General features: G+C 43.7%; 1 protein-coding gene across 9 annotated transcripts in view; it reads left to right on the plus strand.

Annotated features, from left to right (window-relative positions):
* Lars2 (leucyl-tRNA synthetase 2, mitochondrial) overlaps positions 1-17,440 on the plus strand; it is a 148,731-nt gene that overhangs the window by 106,454 nt on the left and 24,837 nt on the right. For 8 of the 9 annotated variants that reach the window (XM_076577447.1, XM_042281928.2, XM_076577445.1 and 5 more), the window contains 3 exons: positions 1,786-2,069; positions 3,717-3,815; positions 8,252-8,389. In XM_076577447.1, coding sequence (XP_076433562.1) covers positions 1,786-2,069; positions 3,717-3,815; positions 8,252-8,389 — 521 coding nt within the window. The remainder of the gene's footprint in view (positions 1-1,785; positions 2,070-3,716; positions 3,816-8,251; positions 8,390-17,440) is intronic. The other variant, XM_076577449.1, reaches the window with a different exon arrangement.

The following is a 17,440-nucleotide window of genomic DNA, read 5'->3' on the forward strand; positions in this document are numbered from 1 at the left end:
ATCATCATGGCAGAGAGCATGGCAGCCTGCATGCAGTCATGGTTCTGGCAACATCTTGATCAGAAGGCAACAGGAAGTACACTGTGACACTGAGCAAAACTTAAGCAAAAGAGACCTCAAAGCCTGTCTCCATAGTGATACACTTTCTCCAACAAGACCACACCTCCCAATAGTGCCACTCCCTATGAGCTTATGGGGGCCAATTATATTCAAACTACCACACTGTCTATCATTTTGTCTATCTATCTGTCTGTCTGTCTGTCTGTCTGTCATCTATCTATCATACATCTACAAGAGAATAATGACCAGCCTTCCCCTTTAAAAAGAGAGACAGTGCCTAACTTCATGTTTGTATCTCCAAACATAGATCATGTTCTAAGATATTAATGCCTTTTATTCTTGGCCCTCATTTATGCAGCCTACAGGAGGTACGGCAGAGCCAAGCCTGGGTGGTTACAAGGGATCCCCAGCTCTAGGAAGTGAGGAAGGGGATATCTGTGGCCCAAATGAGGCTGTCTCTCTGGGGCCCAGAGAGACCCCCATTCCTCTGGATGGGACCCTGAGCATTAGTTATCCTCTTTGTCTGCTTTCAGATAGCTATAGGTAGTCTTTGAGTCATCTCCTAGCTCTTTGCTGAATACTCAGCCAAATTCTGTCAACGAGGGATGGAGAAGGATGGTGGTGCAAAGCTGATTTCCTTCATGAACTTCTGGAGCAGAGCACAGTGGTACATGAAAAGATAAACTTTAAAGAGAGCATGTCATGCTTTGTATCACAACTACATGATGTCAATAGTACAGACTCGGGAATCTCTCCCCTAGAGCATAGCCACCGCTTTACAATAAACTCTTTGAGAAAACTCTTCCTATCAGCAGTAAGAGAGGTTACTTTGGTAAACATGGCTGGACTCTCTTTCCATGACATGTCTTGTGACCGTGAGCTCCTTAAGAACATGAGCAGATTACATTTATCTTTGTGTCTCTGATGCCTGGCATACGACAGGACTGATCCCAGGTGCCCACATTCTGAATATTAGTCTTATGGCTCACTTGATCCAATTAGTTTGGCCTCTGGAGAGCATCTGTGAAGAGAGAACTCTACCTTTGAACTAGTAATGTTCAGCTCGGTTGTCTATGAAACGGGAGTATTTAAATACAGAGAATGATTTGTCTCTTCAAGCTGAGGCAGTTAGGGCCCCTTGCTTGCCTTAAGATATAACACTGAATTTTTATTCTCTAAGAAGAAAGAGTCATTAAAATGCATATTGTACAGCTCTTCACTGGTAGTTAGACACTGATAGTGATTCTCTCTTCAGGTATTACAGGGCATGGCAGAATGGGAGGGCCACAGAACCAGGGCCAGCTGCCCACCACAGTGGGCACAGTGCCCATAGCCAACTTTGCTTCTCAAGGCTATTGGAAATATTTTAATATCTTCAAAATTTGGAGGTAGAGCTGGAGAAATGGCTCAACAGTTGAGAATACTGTTCTTCCAGGTGACTCAGGTTCAATACCCAGCACCCACATGGCAGCTCAACAGCCATTTGTAACTCCAGTTCCAGGATCTATCACCCTTCTTCTGACCTCCATAGGCATCGGGTACAAATGTGATGCACAGACATACATGAAGATAAATACTGGAAGAACAGAAATGCATCCAGGGCTCAGGGGAGTCCTGATGTGGCTCTGCCCAGAACCAGACCCTTATGAGAGTCACGAATTGATGCAGTGGTTACAGGGTGCTGAGCAGGGGCAGAGATTTTCTTACATTTGTCTCTCATCTCAGTTCACAGGTATGACCCGGCAGGATGCCTTTCTAGCCCTGACTGAGAAAGCCCGTAGGATGAGAGTGGGTGGAGACGTGACAAGTGATAAACTGAAAGACTGGCTGATCTCAAGGCAACGCTACTGGGGCACACCGATCCCCATTGTCCACTGCCCGTCCTGTGGCCCCGTGCCTGTGCCGCTGGAAGACTTGCCTGTGACTTTGCCCAGCATCACATCTTTCACTGGCAGAGGAGGCTCCCCACTGGCCTCAGCTTTGGAGTGGGTGAACTGTCCCTGCCCAAGGTGAGGAGCCAGAGCCAGCACCCTGAGGTATCTAGGACACCCTCCTCTCACTGGGTGCTAAATGTTGCCTTCTTTATGGGCCTAAAGGGAATATCAAAGGTGTTTTGGAACCTTTGAGACAGCAGTCTAGAACCTGGCCCTGAAACACTGAGTCAATGGAGGGAAGACCATAGGTTTTCATTATATTGCACTGTCTGTCATTTCTATTCCACAGACCTTCCTCAAAGTAAGAAAGGGTGTTTCTCTCCTGCCGTGTTCCCAGTACAGAGCCTCTGATAGCCATGGAGGTCTTAGTACCAGTCATGGAGTACAGGAAAGACAGCCTCTGTGTTCATTCTTTACTTTGCTGAAATACACCAGCTTTCTTTCCTTTCTCCTCATTTTGAAGTAGGATTGGGTTTTTCTAAGATCAGTAGAGTTCTTCTAGTGTGATTTTTATGATGCTGTTATCAGCTGACTAAACAACAATAACAGACATCAAGCCATGTTTTTCCTCTTTCCCTTTGTAAAGGAGTGCTCACATTCAGTACAGCATTGCAGCCTTGTGTGGTAATATGGCTTCTTAATAGGACCACAGAATTTCTGAAGGGCAAAGCCCAGGCCTCAGAGTTGACCTCACTCTCTGAGTGAATTTGATGAGCACCCAGGGCTGTGAGCAACCAAGCAGGACAGCACAGAGATATAGACAGTAACCTTGGGACCAGCAGCTGAGGCTTCTTCATATATTTACTTTTGAGTTCTAAGGCCTTGGACCTGTTCCTTTGAAACCTCACTACTCTCCTGCACAGTAGGATTTGGGGTAGTCTGTCTCATAATTCCCTGGTGTTCTGGGAACCTGATGAGATAGCATCTGTGACACCTTTGGCCTAGTTCTACTGCACCCAGACCAACCTGGTGACCTTGTGCCCATCATCTGCCCAAGCGCCTCTTCCTTACCAATGTGGGCTTGGTATCAGTGATAACATCTAGTTGTCTTCAAGCCCAAGGAGACATTAATTGAAGTGAGCATCATGAGTGCCAGCCAGATGTGATTGCTTCTGCGTAGTGGGCCTCTTTTTTCCTTAGTGTTTTCTCAGGTTGGGCAAGGAAGAGAAGGTACCTTTCTCTTGCAGTTACTTCCCAAACTATTGTCTGTGGTCAAAAACAAGATTCAATCCAAATAAAGACCTGGGTTTACTTTAGAGAATCACTGTGGAGATTGGTACCCCTCTCTGGGGACACACAGGATTCCCTAGGAACTTCTCTGACAACTTCTGCCCTGAGGGACCCCACCATACCCAGGCCTCCTGTGCAGTTGAGGCCTGGTTTGATCATCTCACCTGAGGTGGGGGTAGGAGACCTGATTCCTTCTGTAATATTCATAAAGCCAATGTGGACTACTTAACAAATATGGGATGTAAAATGCAACCCTTCTTTTCATTTTTAAATTGAAAATAGACTCAAGCTCTTGTGTGCTTAGTGAATGGAAGGTTCCTCTGTTCCTCTTGGAGACTCCATCCCTCTTCTCCTAGCTCTCCTAGAATACTCTCACTCAAACTTATGCTGCTTGAAGTGAAATATTAGGAGGCCCAACACCTCAGAAGGACAGCTGGTGGGAAACTGCACTGAAATCTAGAAAAAAACCAATTGATAAATTTCTTTTCTCAGGTGCAAGAGATTAGCTAGGAGAGAGACGGACACCATGGACACCTTTGTGGACTCTGCATGGTACTACTTCAGATACACTGACCCTCACAACACTCATAGGTAATGTCCCTACTGTGTGACAGATAGCACTTTGCTTCCTCCACGAAGCAAAACCAAGATGGAATTAGATATGCAAGGGAGGTGCTAGGGACATGCCTGAGAGGATAGAGAGAGGAGCTGAGCTGGCAGAGAGAATACCCGCATCATATGTATGTATAGCTGGTACCCAGAGACAGTAGAAGGTATGGAGAATTCAGAGGAGCCCTGGACCACAGCAAAGTTCCAGATGCCCCAGTAAGTCCTGTGGAAAGAATGCCCAGTATACATGTCCATTTAGAACACAGGGTGGGCAGATGAGCCCTTGTACTGATGCCCTCCTTTTCTTCTCTTAGAAGTAACTGGATACCAAGGCTGGACCAGAGTAGTTTGTTCCATAGACACAGTGGTGGATATTGTTGGTCAGCTGTGCACCTCATGCCAGGCTCTTAGCTTGGGGAAACTTAGGGACAGAGCCTTTGCCTAGCATGGAAAAGCCTGGGGTTCCATCCCTAATAGCAGAGGTGAAGGCTTTTTAAAAGTATGTTAAGTTATTATTAATTTAGATTTCTTAGCCTAGTAAATTTCAACTATAATACAGATTGAAAAAACAGCTAAAGGAAGAAGATGTGAACAACCTGCACTTATGGGACTGGAGGGATGCCTGGTCATGGACTGCAGGAAGACAGGGCAAAGTATTGAGGAGAGCTAAACAGCTTAGACTCTTACCATACATGATCAATAAATCTCCTGAATTAGAAATCAATAACAAATACAAACATTTTTAAATAATTAAAGTAAAAGTAGAACCCAAAAGTGTTGGCACATGTGTATAATCCCAGAAATCAGGAGGCAGGAACAAGGAAACCAAGAATTCAGAGCCAGCCAGGGCTTCACAAGACCCTTTGTCAAAAAAAAAAAAAAAAAAAAAAGTGACTAGATTGGCCAGATGTGGTGATGTCTGTAGGAGGAAGTTTCTGTCCCATCAGAAGCTCCCAAATAACCACACCAAGGCTTATATTAATTGGAAATGCTCGGCCAATAGCTCAGGCTTAGTACTAGCTAACTTTTTTTTTTTCTGAGACAGGATTTCTTCATGTAGTTTTGGTGCCTGTCCTGGATCTCACTCTGTAGACCAGGCTGGCCTTGAACTCACAGAGATCTGCCTGGCTCTGCCTCCTGAGTGCTGGGATTAAAGGTGTGTGCCACCACCACCCAGCTACTAGCTAACTCTTACATTAATGTTAACTTGTATCTCTTACCTATGCCACATGGGTTGGTACCTTTTCTCAGTATGCCCACCTTGCTTCTCTCTGTGTCTACTGGTGACTCCTCTCACTCTTCCCTTCTTCCTCCCAGCATTCTCAGTTTGGCTCTCCTACCTAACCTTACCCTGTTCAGCTATTGGCCAGTCAACTTCTTTATTAAACCAATCTCCTGTGAGTATCTGTATGCTATGAGTGTGTTGCTCTGATTGGTTAATAAATAAAACACTGATTGGCCAGTAGCCAGGCAGTAAGTATAGGCAGGACAAAGAGAGAGGAAAATTCTGGGAAGTGGAAGGCTGAGTCAGGAGACGCCATGAGAAGTATGATGTAAAGTACCAGTAAGCCACAAGCCACATTTCAAGGTATAGATTTATAGAAATGGGTTGATTTAAGATATAAGAACTAAATAGCAAGAAGCCTGAGCCATTAGGCCAAACAGTTTAAATAATGTAAGCGTCTGTGCGTTTATTTGGGTCTGAGTGGCTGCAGGCCTGGAGATAACTCCAGCTACACCAGTCACAGTAACATATATTCATACAGTGTAAAGGAATATTCTACAGATATCTTTAATCCCAGTACTTAGGAGACAGACAGATGGGTATGTATGAGTTCAAGGTCATTTGTTCTACATAGTGAGTTCCAGGCCTCTATCTAGTACAGAGTGAGACCATGACTTTAAATTAAAAAGTGCCAAGTTTCAGGCCTGGGGTTCAGGGAGAACTGAGACTAAGACCACTCTTTTTCGTGATGTACTTTCAAGTGCTGTTCGATTTTTCAGCTCTGTTTGTTTCTTTGACGAGGCAGAAACAAAGAAAAAAGAGCAGTAAGTAACCAAGCAGAGCTGGAATGGGAGCTAACGGGAGCTAACGGAAACTGTTCCAGAACCAGGAAAACCTTGACAGGTTGCTCTTGAGCATGGTAGAAATGTCCTGGAACTGTATTGTCCACATATGAAGGGCTTCCATTCTGGACGTGGTGATACATGCCTGTAGTTCCAGCACCGGAGGTTGAGGCAGGGTGGTGTAAGGGGATCTTGTTCTACAGAATGGCATCTTATGTTGAAAATAGGCAAAGAAAGTACTCCCTATCCTAGACTAGCAGCAGAGTGGCATATTTCTGTTTAAACAAATGCTCAAGCTACATTCTGAATAGCAGAGTTATGGCTCCATGATTTGTGTTCATTTCAGAAATGAGTGGGATCCTGAGTAAGTGGAAGGATACAAGGAGACCGGGAACTTCAAAGCAGCTCTGCGTGAGCCATAGAGGAATGTGAAGGAGGCTTTGCCTTTCCTGGCTGCTTCCCAGCTGTCCTGAGCCCTGCATGGCTCCTCTGTGAACAGCACAGGGATTCACACCTCTCCTGGCATGCTGTGCCTAGATTCAGCAGAGAGGTGTCCTAGGTAGAACGTAAACTGAACACTTAACCTCATTTATCCCAAACTTGTTTGTTAGATAAATACCAAACTTAACTTTGGCTTTACTATTGTGTGAAACATCAAGTTAAATTTATTTACTTACTTTTAATTTTTTTGAGACAGGACTTCACTGTGTAGCCTTGAATGTCCTGGAACTTAGCATGTAGACCAGGCTGGTCTTCAATTTGGAGATCAGCCTGCCTCTATTTTCCAAGTTTTGGGGTTAAAGGTCTATGCCCAGCAGTGTTGAATTTCTTTAAGAAACCATTGTAATTGGAGGTTTATTTGTTTGTTTGTTTGGTGATTTGGGTGGCTTTGTTTTGCTTTTTTTCTTATTTTTAATTTTATGAGATGCTGGCACAGTATTAACTGCAAAAGCGCCCTGTGCTGACCTGCCACCTGCAGTCTCTGTCCAGTCTCAGAACTAGCCAGCCAAGAGCATGCTAGGGGAAAAATACTTTGCGGCACTGAGGAGAAAACTCTGAAATTTTGAAACCAGGGATCACAGATCCTCCAAAGCAAAAGTTCCTGATAAGTATTGGATCTCTGGTTATTGCCAATGCAGTAAGCCAGTGAAATAAGCCAAATCAAACCAAATTAATAAGACCAGATTTAATAAACAGAGCAAAGCAATTCTCAGATGACTCTTGGAAAGGCAGGAGAGAAATCACGTGGCAGGGCTGGCGACCAGGTCTTAAATACCAGGTCTTAAATACTCAAGTCATGGTCTTGAGCATCCCCCAGGGAGGAGCTGACCCTTGGCAGGCTTTCTGAGGGGTGGGGTCTGGAATGGGAGGAGTGAAACCAGAGTGGAGATTCCCAACAGTTCCCTTGGTTGACTTAACAAAGGGTTGCCTTGGGAACAGAGAGGTCTGTTCCCAGCCACAATGTTCCCAAGGCAGCAGCCAGCAAATAGAAGACCTGGAGAGTCCTTCCCCTCTGTGTACATTAGGAGTAGGAAGAAGCTTGACCTTTGGTAAAACCCTGTTGGTCAAGAAGTAGTAGATGAGGAAGTGACTGGAATATTTTGACAGGCCCCATATTAGTTTCATTCCTTCAGTGAACTGTATTTGAACTCTTGCTGCCCATTTCAAAGCACTTTTAAAAATAAGACTGAATTTCTGTTTTAGAATGAGCATTTACTACCATGCTTTCTATTATAAATGCTACTATTGCCCTCTATTGGTGAGAATTAAAATTTCTATTGTCTAGTCATAATAAAAATTAAAGCTAACTATTCACATAAGCATCCCTTGGAGATGTCTTGTTGCCGGTATCTTTTTCTTTTGTTCTTGTTTTATTACAAAAATTACTGGTTTGGTTTTTTTTTGTTTGTTTGTTTGTTGGGTTGGTTTTGTTTTTTGGTTTTTTTGAGACAGGGTTTCTCTGAATAGCGCTGGCTGTCCTGGAACTCACTGTGTAGACCAGGCTGGCCTTGAACTCAGAGATCCGACTGCCTCTGCCTCTGAGTACTGGGATTAAAGGTATGCACCACCATCATTACTACCGGCTCAAAAATTACATCTTTATTACATTTATTTATTGTGTGTGTGAATGTGCATGTGCCACGAGCCATGCATAGAGGTAAGTGGATGACTCGTAGATCCAGTCAACACTGGTTCTTTTCTCACTTATTGTATATGTTTTTCTCTTATTAAAAGAAAGCCACTGTTTTTTCTGACATTAATTCTTTTCAAGGCATATGCAGATTACAGTAGGTCTAGTTTATGCAGTGTGGCAGATAAGGTTTTTAGATGCCCATTTATTTTTCTCCTAGTCCTTTCAGCCCAGCACTGGCAGACTTCTGGATGCCCGTGGATTTGTACATCGGAGGAAAAGAGCATGCTGTCATGCACTTGTTCTATGCAAGATTTTTTAGTCATTTTTGCCATGACCAAAAGATGGTAAAGCACAGGTGAGCATTTCTGTTTTTTTTTAACGTTCTTTTAAATTATTCTTTGTGTCTTTCACATCATGCATCTTGATCCTATTCATGTCCTGTCCTGTGTATCCGCCCTCTGCCCTTGCAGTCCCCCTCCCCAATAAAATTTAAGAGAAAAAAAGAAAAGAAAAAAAGGAAAAAAAAAATCTCGTCATGGAAGCTGTAGTTTGACACAGTGAGTAAATGCAGTAAACCCTTTTGTCCATATATCTTTACTTGTAAATGTTCATTGCAAAGATTCATTGGTTGGTTAGAGGCCTCTGGTTTCTGCTACACTATTGATGCTGTGCCCTCACTGGAACTCCTCTTGGCTGTCCTGCTGGTGTCCTGTGTTGTGGAGATCCTGGAGCTTTGGGTATGCCGGACCGGTCCCTTCACATACTCCAGCAGATCACAGATGGGGTGAACAATGGGGTGGGCCAACCTATAACCCTGGTTCTGGGCCTGGTAGCGGCAGGGTTGGTCAGCCTGTCAGCTCTCCCTTGTCCTCACCACCAGGGTGAGCTCTCCTGCATTGCCCTGGCATGTTCAGCCCTTGCAGTGATAAGTGAGGGGTGGGGCAGTTCTCCTGCCTTCATGCCCTTAGGGTCAGCTCTTCCACACCTACATCAGCAGAGCCAGCCTTACTGTGCTGTCCAGAGTAGGGGCCATTGTCCCGAATGCTGGGAGCAGATGAGGGGCAGGGCTAGCTCTCCTGCTCTTAGGACCTCAGGACCAGCTCTCCCAACTGCCTCGGGTTGATGGGGGGTATGGGAAGGAGAGGACAGGGACATCTCTCTCCTGCCCATGCCACCACATAACAGATGAATAATGGGACAGCTCTTCTGTGCTTACAGTATTGGCACTGGCTTGCCCACACCTCTGCCAATGGGGTTGGCTCTGTTGTGCTGCCCACGCAAGGTGCAGGGCCTGCACAAGTAAACGTTTGTAATACTTTGCAAAAGAATTCTGTTTATAAGCAGTGACTGGAAACAGGTATCTGTTCTGAATCAAAGTAAATATGTGTGTAAAAATAATTCTGCTTTTCAGATATACTTTAGAAGCCATCGTAGGCCTTTACAATGTAAGGTCATTTATACAACAAACCTCTTAATCATTTGTGTTAGGTTTCAAATCTGAGACAAATGGCTGACGTGCCTCTTTAACATATCAAAGTAGACCTTGCTGCTATGTTCTTCCTGCCTTCCCTCAGTCCCTGCCTGTTACAGAGCCCTCCTGACTGGCATACCACCCCACCCCCACCACCCCACCCCACACACTCCTCAGCCCAGGGAGCTGGGCTGCTCTTCCCTATATAATCTGACCATTTTGGTTACCCACTCTTTTTTGTACCTTTGGGCCTCCTAGCTCCTGCATCTGGTTTACTCCCCCCCACCCCCACCCCCATGGGGCAACTCAGTCTGGTAATGTCTACTCTGGACTCTCACAAATGTCTCTGCCCCTGGCTGTGCTCTCCCACCTGTCTATAACAAACTTTCTCCTCCACCATACCAGGAACAGTCATGTTCCTTTCCTTTTTTTATTTCCTTTTTTCATTCAGTTTGGTGTGGAATGTTTTGGGCTTACATGAAATCCAGCTTTCAGTGCATCTGATTTTTGCTTGTGAATGAAAAAGGAGTGTTGTGATGTTATGTGGCTTTTTGTAGTAACGCACACATTTGTCACTCCATAAATTGTGCTTCTAAGCTTGGCTGAATCCTTCTTTTATGTCACCCTGATACTTGTGTATCAGAGCAGAGGATAGCATTGTAAATCCGTTGATTTTTTTTCCTGTTGGCCTATAATGTTCCTCGTAACATTCAAAAGATGTGTGAAAGGGTGGCATACTTTTGTAGTCCTAGAACTCAGGGGGCAAAGGCAGGAGGATGGCTACGAGCTTGAGGCTGGCTAAGGCTGTATAGTAAATTTTAGGTCATATAGAGAAACTATCTCAAAGATATATGTGCATGCTTTTCCTTCATGGAATATGTTTAATATATTATTACAATACATTTGGGAATCTGAAGCAAGAAGATCATGATTTGAAGCCAGCTTGGCCTACATAGAAAGACCCCTTCTCTAAGAACCAAAAAAATAAAAAGTAAAATGGAAATCCATGCTTCCAAGGTCAATATGGGAAGTAAAATGTTATATTACTGATATACCAAGGTGTACACAAGATGCCCCTTCCCAGTCACATCACCCCTTTCCCACCACCCCTCCCCCAGATAACTCCTGTAGAACATTTTTGATTACTTATTTTCTTTACACATGTATCACTTCTGACATTATTGCATTATTATTATTATTATTGTTGTTGTTGTTGTTGTTGTTGTATGTATGTATGTATGATTGTGGGGGGTGGTGCTTGTGTCACAGCATGCATGCAGAGGTCAAATGACAACTCTGTGGAATCAGTTCTCTCTTTCCATCTTTAGGTCATGAGGCTTGTATGAGAAGCACCTTTATCTACAGAGACATCCCACTGCCCAATTCTACTTCTCTGTGTGTTTTAAAACAACATACATGGTTTGGCTTTTCTGCATTTGACCCTTCAGTGATTAGAATTATATTACACATATTCTATAATACTTTCCTCACCCAACATGTTTTGAGGTTCAGCATGGTTGATACATGGAACTACCTTTTTGTTTCATTGCTGAGTGGCATTCCATTGTATGGACTGGAATTTCCATTGCAGAACTTGGGTGATATAGCCATGGCTGCACAGTAGCTCTCCACCTTTGAAAATTTTTCATGTAATCCTTTTTTGTTGTATATATTGCAAATATTTCCTTATTCTTGGCTTATCTTTTACTTATGGCATCTTTCAATGAGCAGAAATCCTTAATCTAATATAATAAAACTTAATACTTGGGGTTGAAGATGGGGTTCAGTGGTAGAGTACTTGCTTAGTATGTACTTGACCCTGGATTCAATCCCCAACACCACAATAAAATAAAATAAAAATTAATCTTCCCCTTGTGACTATTGCTTCTCATACCTCCGTTCCATCATTGAGCAACTTGGACCTCTTTCCACTGATCTTTGGTGTCTTTACCATAAGTCAGTGTATTACATCCACTAGGGTCTGCTGGTGGGATCGCTATTCACCTACTGGTGGCTTGCTGTAAGTTGTCACGTTCCCTAGATAGAGATCCCTAGCCTGGTGATAGACTCTCTACTCCATACATTAGTGGCTTGCTCTCTGTTGTGCTGGTTAGTTATTTACAGCCTTTGTTATTTTAATATACAAATCTTGATGTCCTTTGAGGAAAGTCCTCTTCTTTTTCCTTCTTCTTCAAGAGAATTTGGCTTTTATCACACCCTTGTTTTTCTTTATCAGTTTTGGACTCAGCCTGTCAAATTTCAGGGCTGGGCATGTTTTTTTTGGTATTGCACTGGAACTGTGTTTGCCAGTGCCTTTCCTCACCATCCCTCCTGCCATCTCTAATCTTAACATCTGAAATAATCTTTTTGTCTGAAATGTATCCTTCAGTTTGTCTTTTTGTTTCCTTTATTAATGGTCCATGTATTTGTTCTTTTCTCTAAAAGTTCATTTCAACTTTATATTTTCAAATATCTTTTTACTTATCATACTGAATATTAAACTCAGAGCTTCATGTGCACTAAACATTGAACTATAATGAGCTCCTTTTTCAGCCCTAAACATCATCTATAGAGGATTCCTCCTTAACACAGGGCTCTGAGCTAGCACTAGCCCTCAGCCTCAGCTGATTTTCCTTGTTGCAATGGGCCAGGTGTGGTGGTGCATGCCTATAATCCCAGCACACTGAAAGCAGAAGCAGGTGGATTTCTGTGAATTTGAGGCCAGCCTGGTCTATATAGTGAGTTCTAACCCAGCCAGGGTTACATAGTAAGATGGGAGTCTGGTCTACAAACGTTCATGGTTCCCTTTGAGTGACATCTCTCTGTTTGCTATGAACACACCCTCATTGTCTTTGGCATTTTGAAGTTCATTTGCTTTCTATAGGTGTGGACTTCTTTATTCTGATTTGGATTTGGGACTTCTTAATGGTCTCTTCTTCATCCCATCTGTAATGATTTAAGTGGTGGAAGACATCTTGGCAATTGAACCCAAGGAACACCACAAAGTCACACCATGCAACAAATCTCATGTGAGAGGTTTATTGGCGGGGGTGGGAGTATGTAGAGGCTGCCTCTGAGCGAAGGTGGAAGGGAAAGAGGGTGGGGAGAGAAGGCACTTGCTTTTTATAAGGGGATATAGTACATGTCCATAGGGAGGATATGTGACAGGAATGTGTCTCTGTTAGGACATTAATTTACATTCTCCTGTGCATGCTGCTAGCAGGATGATCCCAGGCCATCCTATTGAATACTCATTAGCAGTGTACATCTCCCTTCCCGTCCCCCACCTTCCATCGTTTCCTGGGCTTTTGTTTCTTTTCATATTCCAAAACAAAAAATATTTTGCTTATCCGCCCCTTATGTGTGTGTCCTTTGTTTGTTTGTTTGTTTGTTTTTGTTTTTCAAGACAGGGTTCTCCATGTAGTTTTGGTACCTGTCCTAGATCTCGCTTTGTAGACCAGGCTGGCCTTGAACTCCCAGAGATCGACCTGGCTCTGCCTCCTCAGCGCTGGGATTAAAGGCATGTGCCACTGCCGCCTGGCTTATATGTGTGTTTTAATGGTCTGTTTTTTGGGGGAGGAGAAAGGTTGGCTATGTTTAAACTTACTGTGTGATAGAAGATGACCTTGAACTAATCCTCTTGCCTCCATCTCTCAAGTGCTGGGATTACAGGCATGTACCACTGGGCCCAGCTTGGCTACTCATTTATAAATATTACATATATTACATGTGTCTTTTGCTTTTTTGATTTAATGGAATATTTTGATGTTTTTCCCCATCAGAGCATACATATTTCCCATTCTTTTTTATTTCTGTATAGTGTATCAATTATTAAAGCACTCACTTATTTTTCTAATTTATTATTTTTTAAAAGAGTGATGCTTTATTTCTTGACAGGATAGGGGAGTTTATCTTTGTTTTGTTTTGATTTTGTTCGTTTGTTTGTTTTTTTTGAGACAGGGTTTCTCTGTGTAGCCCTAACTATCCTGGAATTCATTCTGTAGAATAGGTTGGTGTTGTTCAAATCTTAGATAGTCTTTTATAGAAAAAAAACATGGAGCCACATAGAAAAACAAAACAGCCAGCCACTAGTTCTTACCTCTACGAAATCCTCAGTCTAAGGAGAGCGAGTTCCTGTTTCCTCACGCCTTATATACCTTTCTGTGTCCTGCCACATTACTTCCTGGGATAAAAGGCATGTGTCACCACTGCCTGGTTCTGTTTCTCTCATGTAGCCCAGTGTGGCCTTTAACTCACAGAGAACCAGACGGATCTCTGCCTCCTGGGTGATAGAATTAAAAGTGTGTGCCATCACTGCCTGACCTCTGTCTAATTTAGTGGTTGGCTCTGTCCTCTGATCCCTAGACAAGCTTTATTGGGGTACACAGTAAATCACCACAGCTTGGCCTTGAACTCAGAGATCTATCTGCCTCTGCCTCCCAAGTGCTGGGATTAAGGGCATGCGCCACCATGCCCTTAAGTGTATCTTAAGGATCAGTCAGTCCTAACACTGAAATCTTGGGTCAACAGCTATATATGTATTTTTTTTTCTTTTCCTAATTTTTTAACTGGGAGTGGTGGCACATGGCAGCACTTGGGACAGAGGCAGGTGAATCTCTGAGTTCTAGGCCATCCAGGGCTGCATAGTGAGAACCTATTTAAAATGCTTTTATTACATTAGTTAGTTTATGTGTGCACACATGTGGGTGGGTGTGTGCTTGCCGCAGTGTATATATGGAGCTCAGAAGACGACTTGCAGGTGTTGGTTCTCTTCTTTCACCATGTGGGTCCCAGAGATTGAATTTGCCACCTCAGGCTTGGTGGCAAGTGTCTTTACTTACTGAGCCATCTTGTCTATCCCTATTTTAAAATCTTTGATAGATAAAAGCGTATGACTTAGGCACATGCCACTACTTGGAGGGCAAAGGCAAGAGGATTAGCCTTGTCTCAAACAAAAGATTATTTATCTATTACTTTCAGATTATCTGTAAAGCAGACAGAAGTTAAGCTTCATTAGAATGAGGTGCTGGGAGCTCCGCCCTTAACCCATTCTGCCAGCTCTATAGTTAGAGCTCTACTGTACAAAAAAATACGCTGCATGTAATTGAGTGCTGAAACTGGCTTTCTGCTCCTTACCCCAGAGACCTTGATGTGTGAAAAACAACTAACTTGCATCAGAAAGACACTGAACGTATTGATGTCACTGGGCCCCATCAGATAATTAGTTAAAATGCTTGTGGTTTCGATTATGTAACTCAGTCTACTTTGCATTTTGTATCTGTGAAAACAGATTTGCCATTTGTAAATTGTGTCCTGCTACTGTCACAGTCTCATGGAAATTTTGTGTATGTGTTTGTGTTTTTATTTTATTTATTTATTTTAAAAACTGACCATCTGGCCCAGGCCAGCCTGGAACTCTTACTCATCCTCTCTCAGGGCTGGGATTATTTATAGGTGTGCACCACCACACCCAGCTCAGGTTTTTGCAAGTGATTACATAATAATAATAATGTTGTTGTTTTATTATTATTATTATTATTTTATTATTATTATTATTATTTTTGAGACAGGGTTTCTCTGTGTAAACAGCCCTGGCTGTCCTGGAACTTGCTTTGTAGACCAGGCTGGCCTGGAACTCACGGAGATCCACCTCCCTCCACCTACCAAGTACTGGGATTAAAGGCATGCACTATCACAGCCTGGCCATAATAATTTTTAAAAACCATCATTTACAATATGTAGTCTGCAAAAGGGAGACCCAGGGAGGCTTCTGGTAATTCTGGGTGAGGCTGGCCTCAACTTGGTTTCTTTCTTGTTCTGCATAAGCAGCCACCTGGCCCAGTCAGGGGAGTGAGCAGCTAAATCTGTCCAGGTCTTCAGTTTTCATAGAAATGATACCTATTTTAGCCTGTCAATCTATGCTTGGAGTTTCTTGAGCTTGCTTCCCCTCTTCCTTCTTTCTGCCCTTTAGAGGTAGGACAAAGGTGGCCCTCAATGCCCAGCAGGTATCAGTTATTCTAATTTCTGAAATTAGTGGAGGAGCCTGGCCTAACCTGGAAATTGAAGGTTCCAGCACTTGTCTTCCTGCTTACACAGACTATGCTTCAGTGTAGATGAAAATAATCTGCCCCAGGGGTGCAGTTGAAGTGGTCAGGAGACGACTGAGGCAGAAGAATCAGAGCTTTTCAGGTAGAGAGGTCCAACACGGTGGCCAGTTCTGACAGACTTCACTGGCAATATAGAGTTTCAGATTTTCATTTTTACAAGTCTTTTCTGTGCAGTCACTGAGATTAATGAACAATGCAGTTGTTTATGCTGGTTTATCCCTGAGTACCATCTGTTGGGCAAGTGAATGAATGAACATATGGAGATACTATGCTAGTTATGAATCTGAGTAATGAACTTGGTGATGTGCTGTCATCTCCAAGACTGGGTTCCAAGTCCAGCAGCATCCCTTATCTTTGTGTCCCTTGCACCTTCTGTCACCTAGTGCCCCTGCCTTATGATATTGGTACTTATTTATGAGCATGTCTTACGTGGCCTGTTGGAGACTGTAAGCACGCCAGTTCATTGCAGACTGCTCTGCCCAGTCATCATGCAAATAGTATTGAATGAATAAGTAAGTGAATCCCTATGAAGGCAGGCGTGACCTCCCTCAGCCACAGAATGAGGTCCAGATGCTTTCATCCCTGTGCGGCCTTCCCTAGAGTCCTGTAAGAGCAGGAGGGTGGCAAGGATCCCTGGGTCTGGGAAGGGCCCTCCTCTGTGACATCCCTGTGAGCACGCAGGTACTCCTGCTGACCTGTGCTCCAGTGTGAAGTAGATACCTCCCAGCAGACCCCCTTCCACAACCATGGCATCCAGTGCCTCCCCTTCATCCTCCTCTTGCTTCCTTTATCTTTTGCCTCCACTTTGCCTCACCCTGCCATGTTGTCCCTACCTCTGCTGCTGGGAAGTTTCTTCATTCATTGAAACAAGCTTAATTTAGTTCAAACCCGTTAATATTATTCAATACTTATTGTGAGGTAGGCACCAAAGTTGTCTTCAAGGACTTTCTTGCTGCTCCTTGGAGGAAGGCAATTGGCAGGTCAATCACTGGCCTGAACACAAAATAGTGTTTCCTGTCCACCACTTACAGTTACTGGTACCACATAACACAGCGACCACGAGAAAGCTGAGGAGGCTAACAGGGTGCTGGCTCTGTAGTGGGGCTGGAAGCATCAGTTTGGGGAACAATGTTGATAAGGAAGTAGAAGTATGTTGTCTGGGCAACTCTTGGAAGGAACAGAGGAGGGGAGAGAGGACATTCTTGATGGCAATTAGATGGGATTTGGAAGAAGGCACTCCAAACACGGCCACATTCTTTTTCTTCCTTATACTTGGGAGGGGTCTAGTACAGTTTGGGTCAGTGGTGGCAAACAAACTAGCTTCCCACCAATTACAACTCAGTGCCCAGTTCTGCACCAGGCCATAGAAGGCACCCAGTAAATACATGTTGAATGGATAGATGATACACTTTCCATAATAACTCTGAATCTTCTAGTACAATTGTACTTGTACTTAGATTAAATTTAGTGTCTGTTCTCATTTCTGAATTAGTGGGGGAGCCTGGACTAACCTGGAGATGGCGAAGATCCCAGCACCTGTCTTCCTCCTTCCTCCTTGTATGCTTCAGTGCAGATGGAAATAATCTGCCCCCAGGGTTACAGGGTTGAAGGGGCCAGGAAAAGGCAGAGGCAGAAGAATCAGAGCCTTTCAGGCACAGAGGCCCAACCCACCCTCCTGCTCTTAGAAGGCACCACAAGAATGCAGGAGTCTCTCACTCTCCTGGCTGAAGTAGGCCATATCTGCCTTTATGGGAGAGTCACATTGATTCCATTTGGATTTGCATGTGTGATTGGTGCAGAGAAACCTGCAGAAGTGCTGCTGAGGCTT

The sequence above is a fragment of the Peromyscus maniculatus genome, chromosome 7 (genome assembly GCF_049852395.1).
Source record: "Peromyscus maniculatus bairdii isolate BWxNUB_F1_BW_parent chromosome 7, HU_Pman_BW_mat_3.1, whole genome shotgun sequence".
In the NCBI taxonomy this organism is placed as follows: Eukaryota; Metazoa; Chordata; class Mammalia; order Rodentia; family Cricetidae; genus Peromyscus; species Peromyscus maniculatus.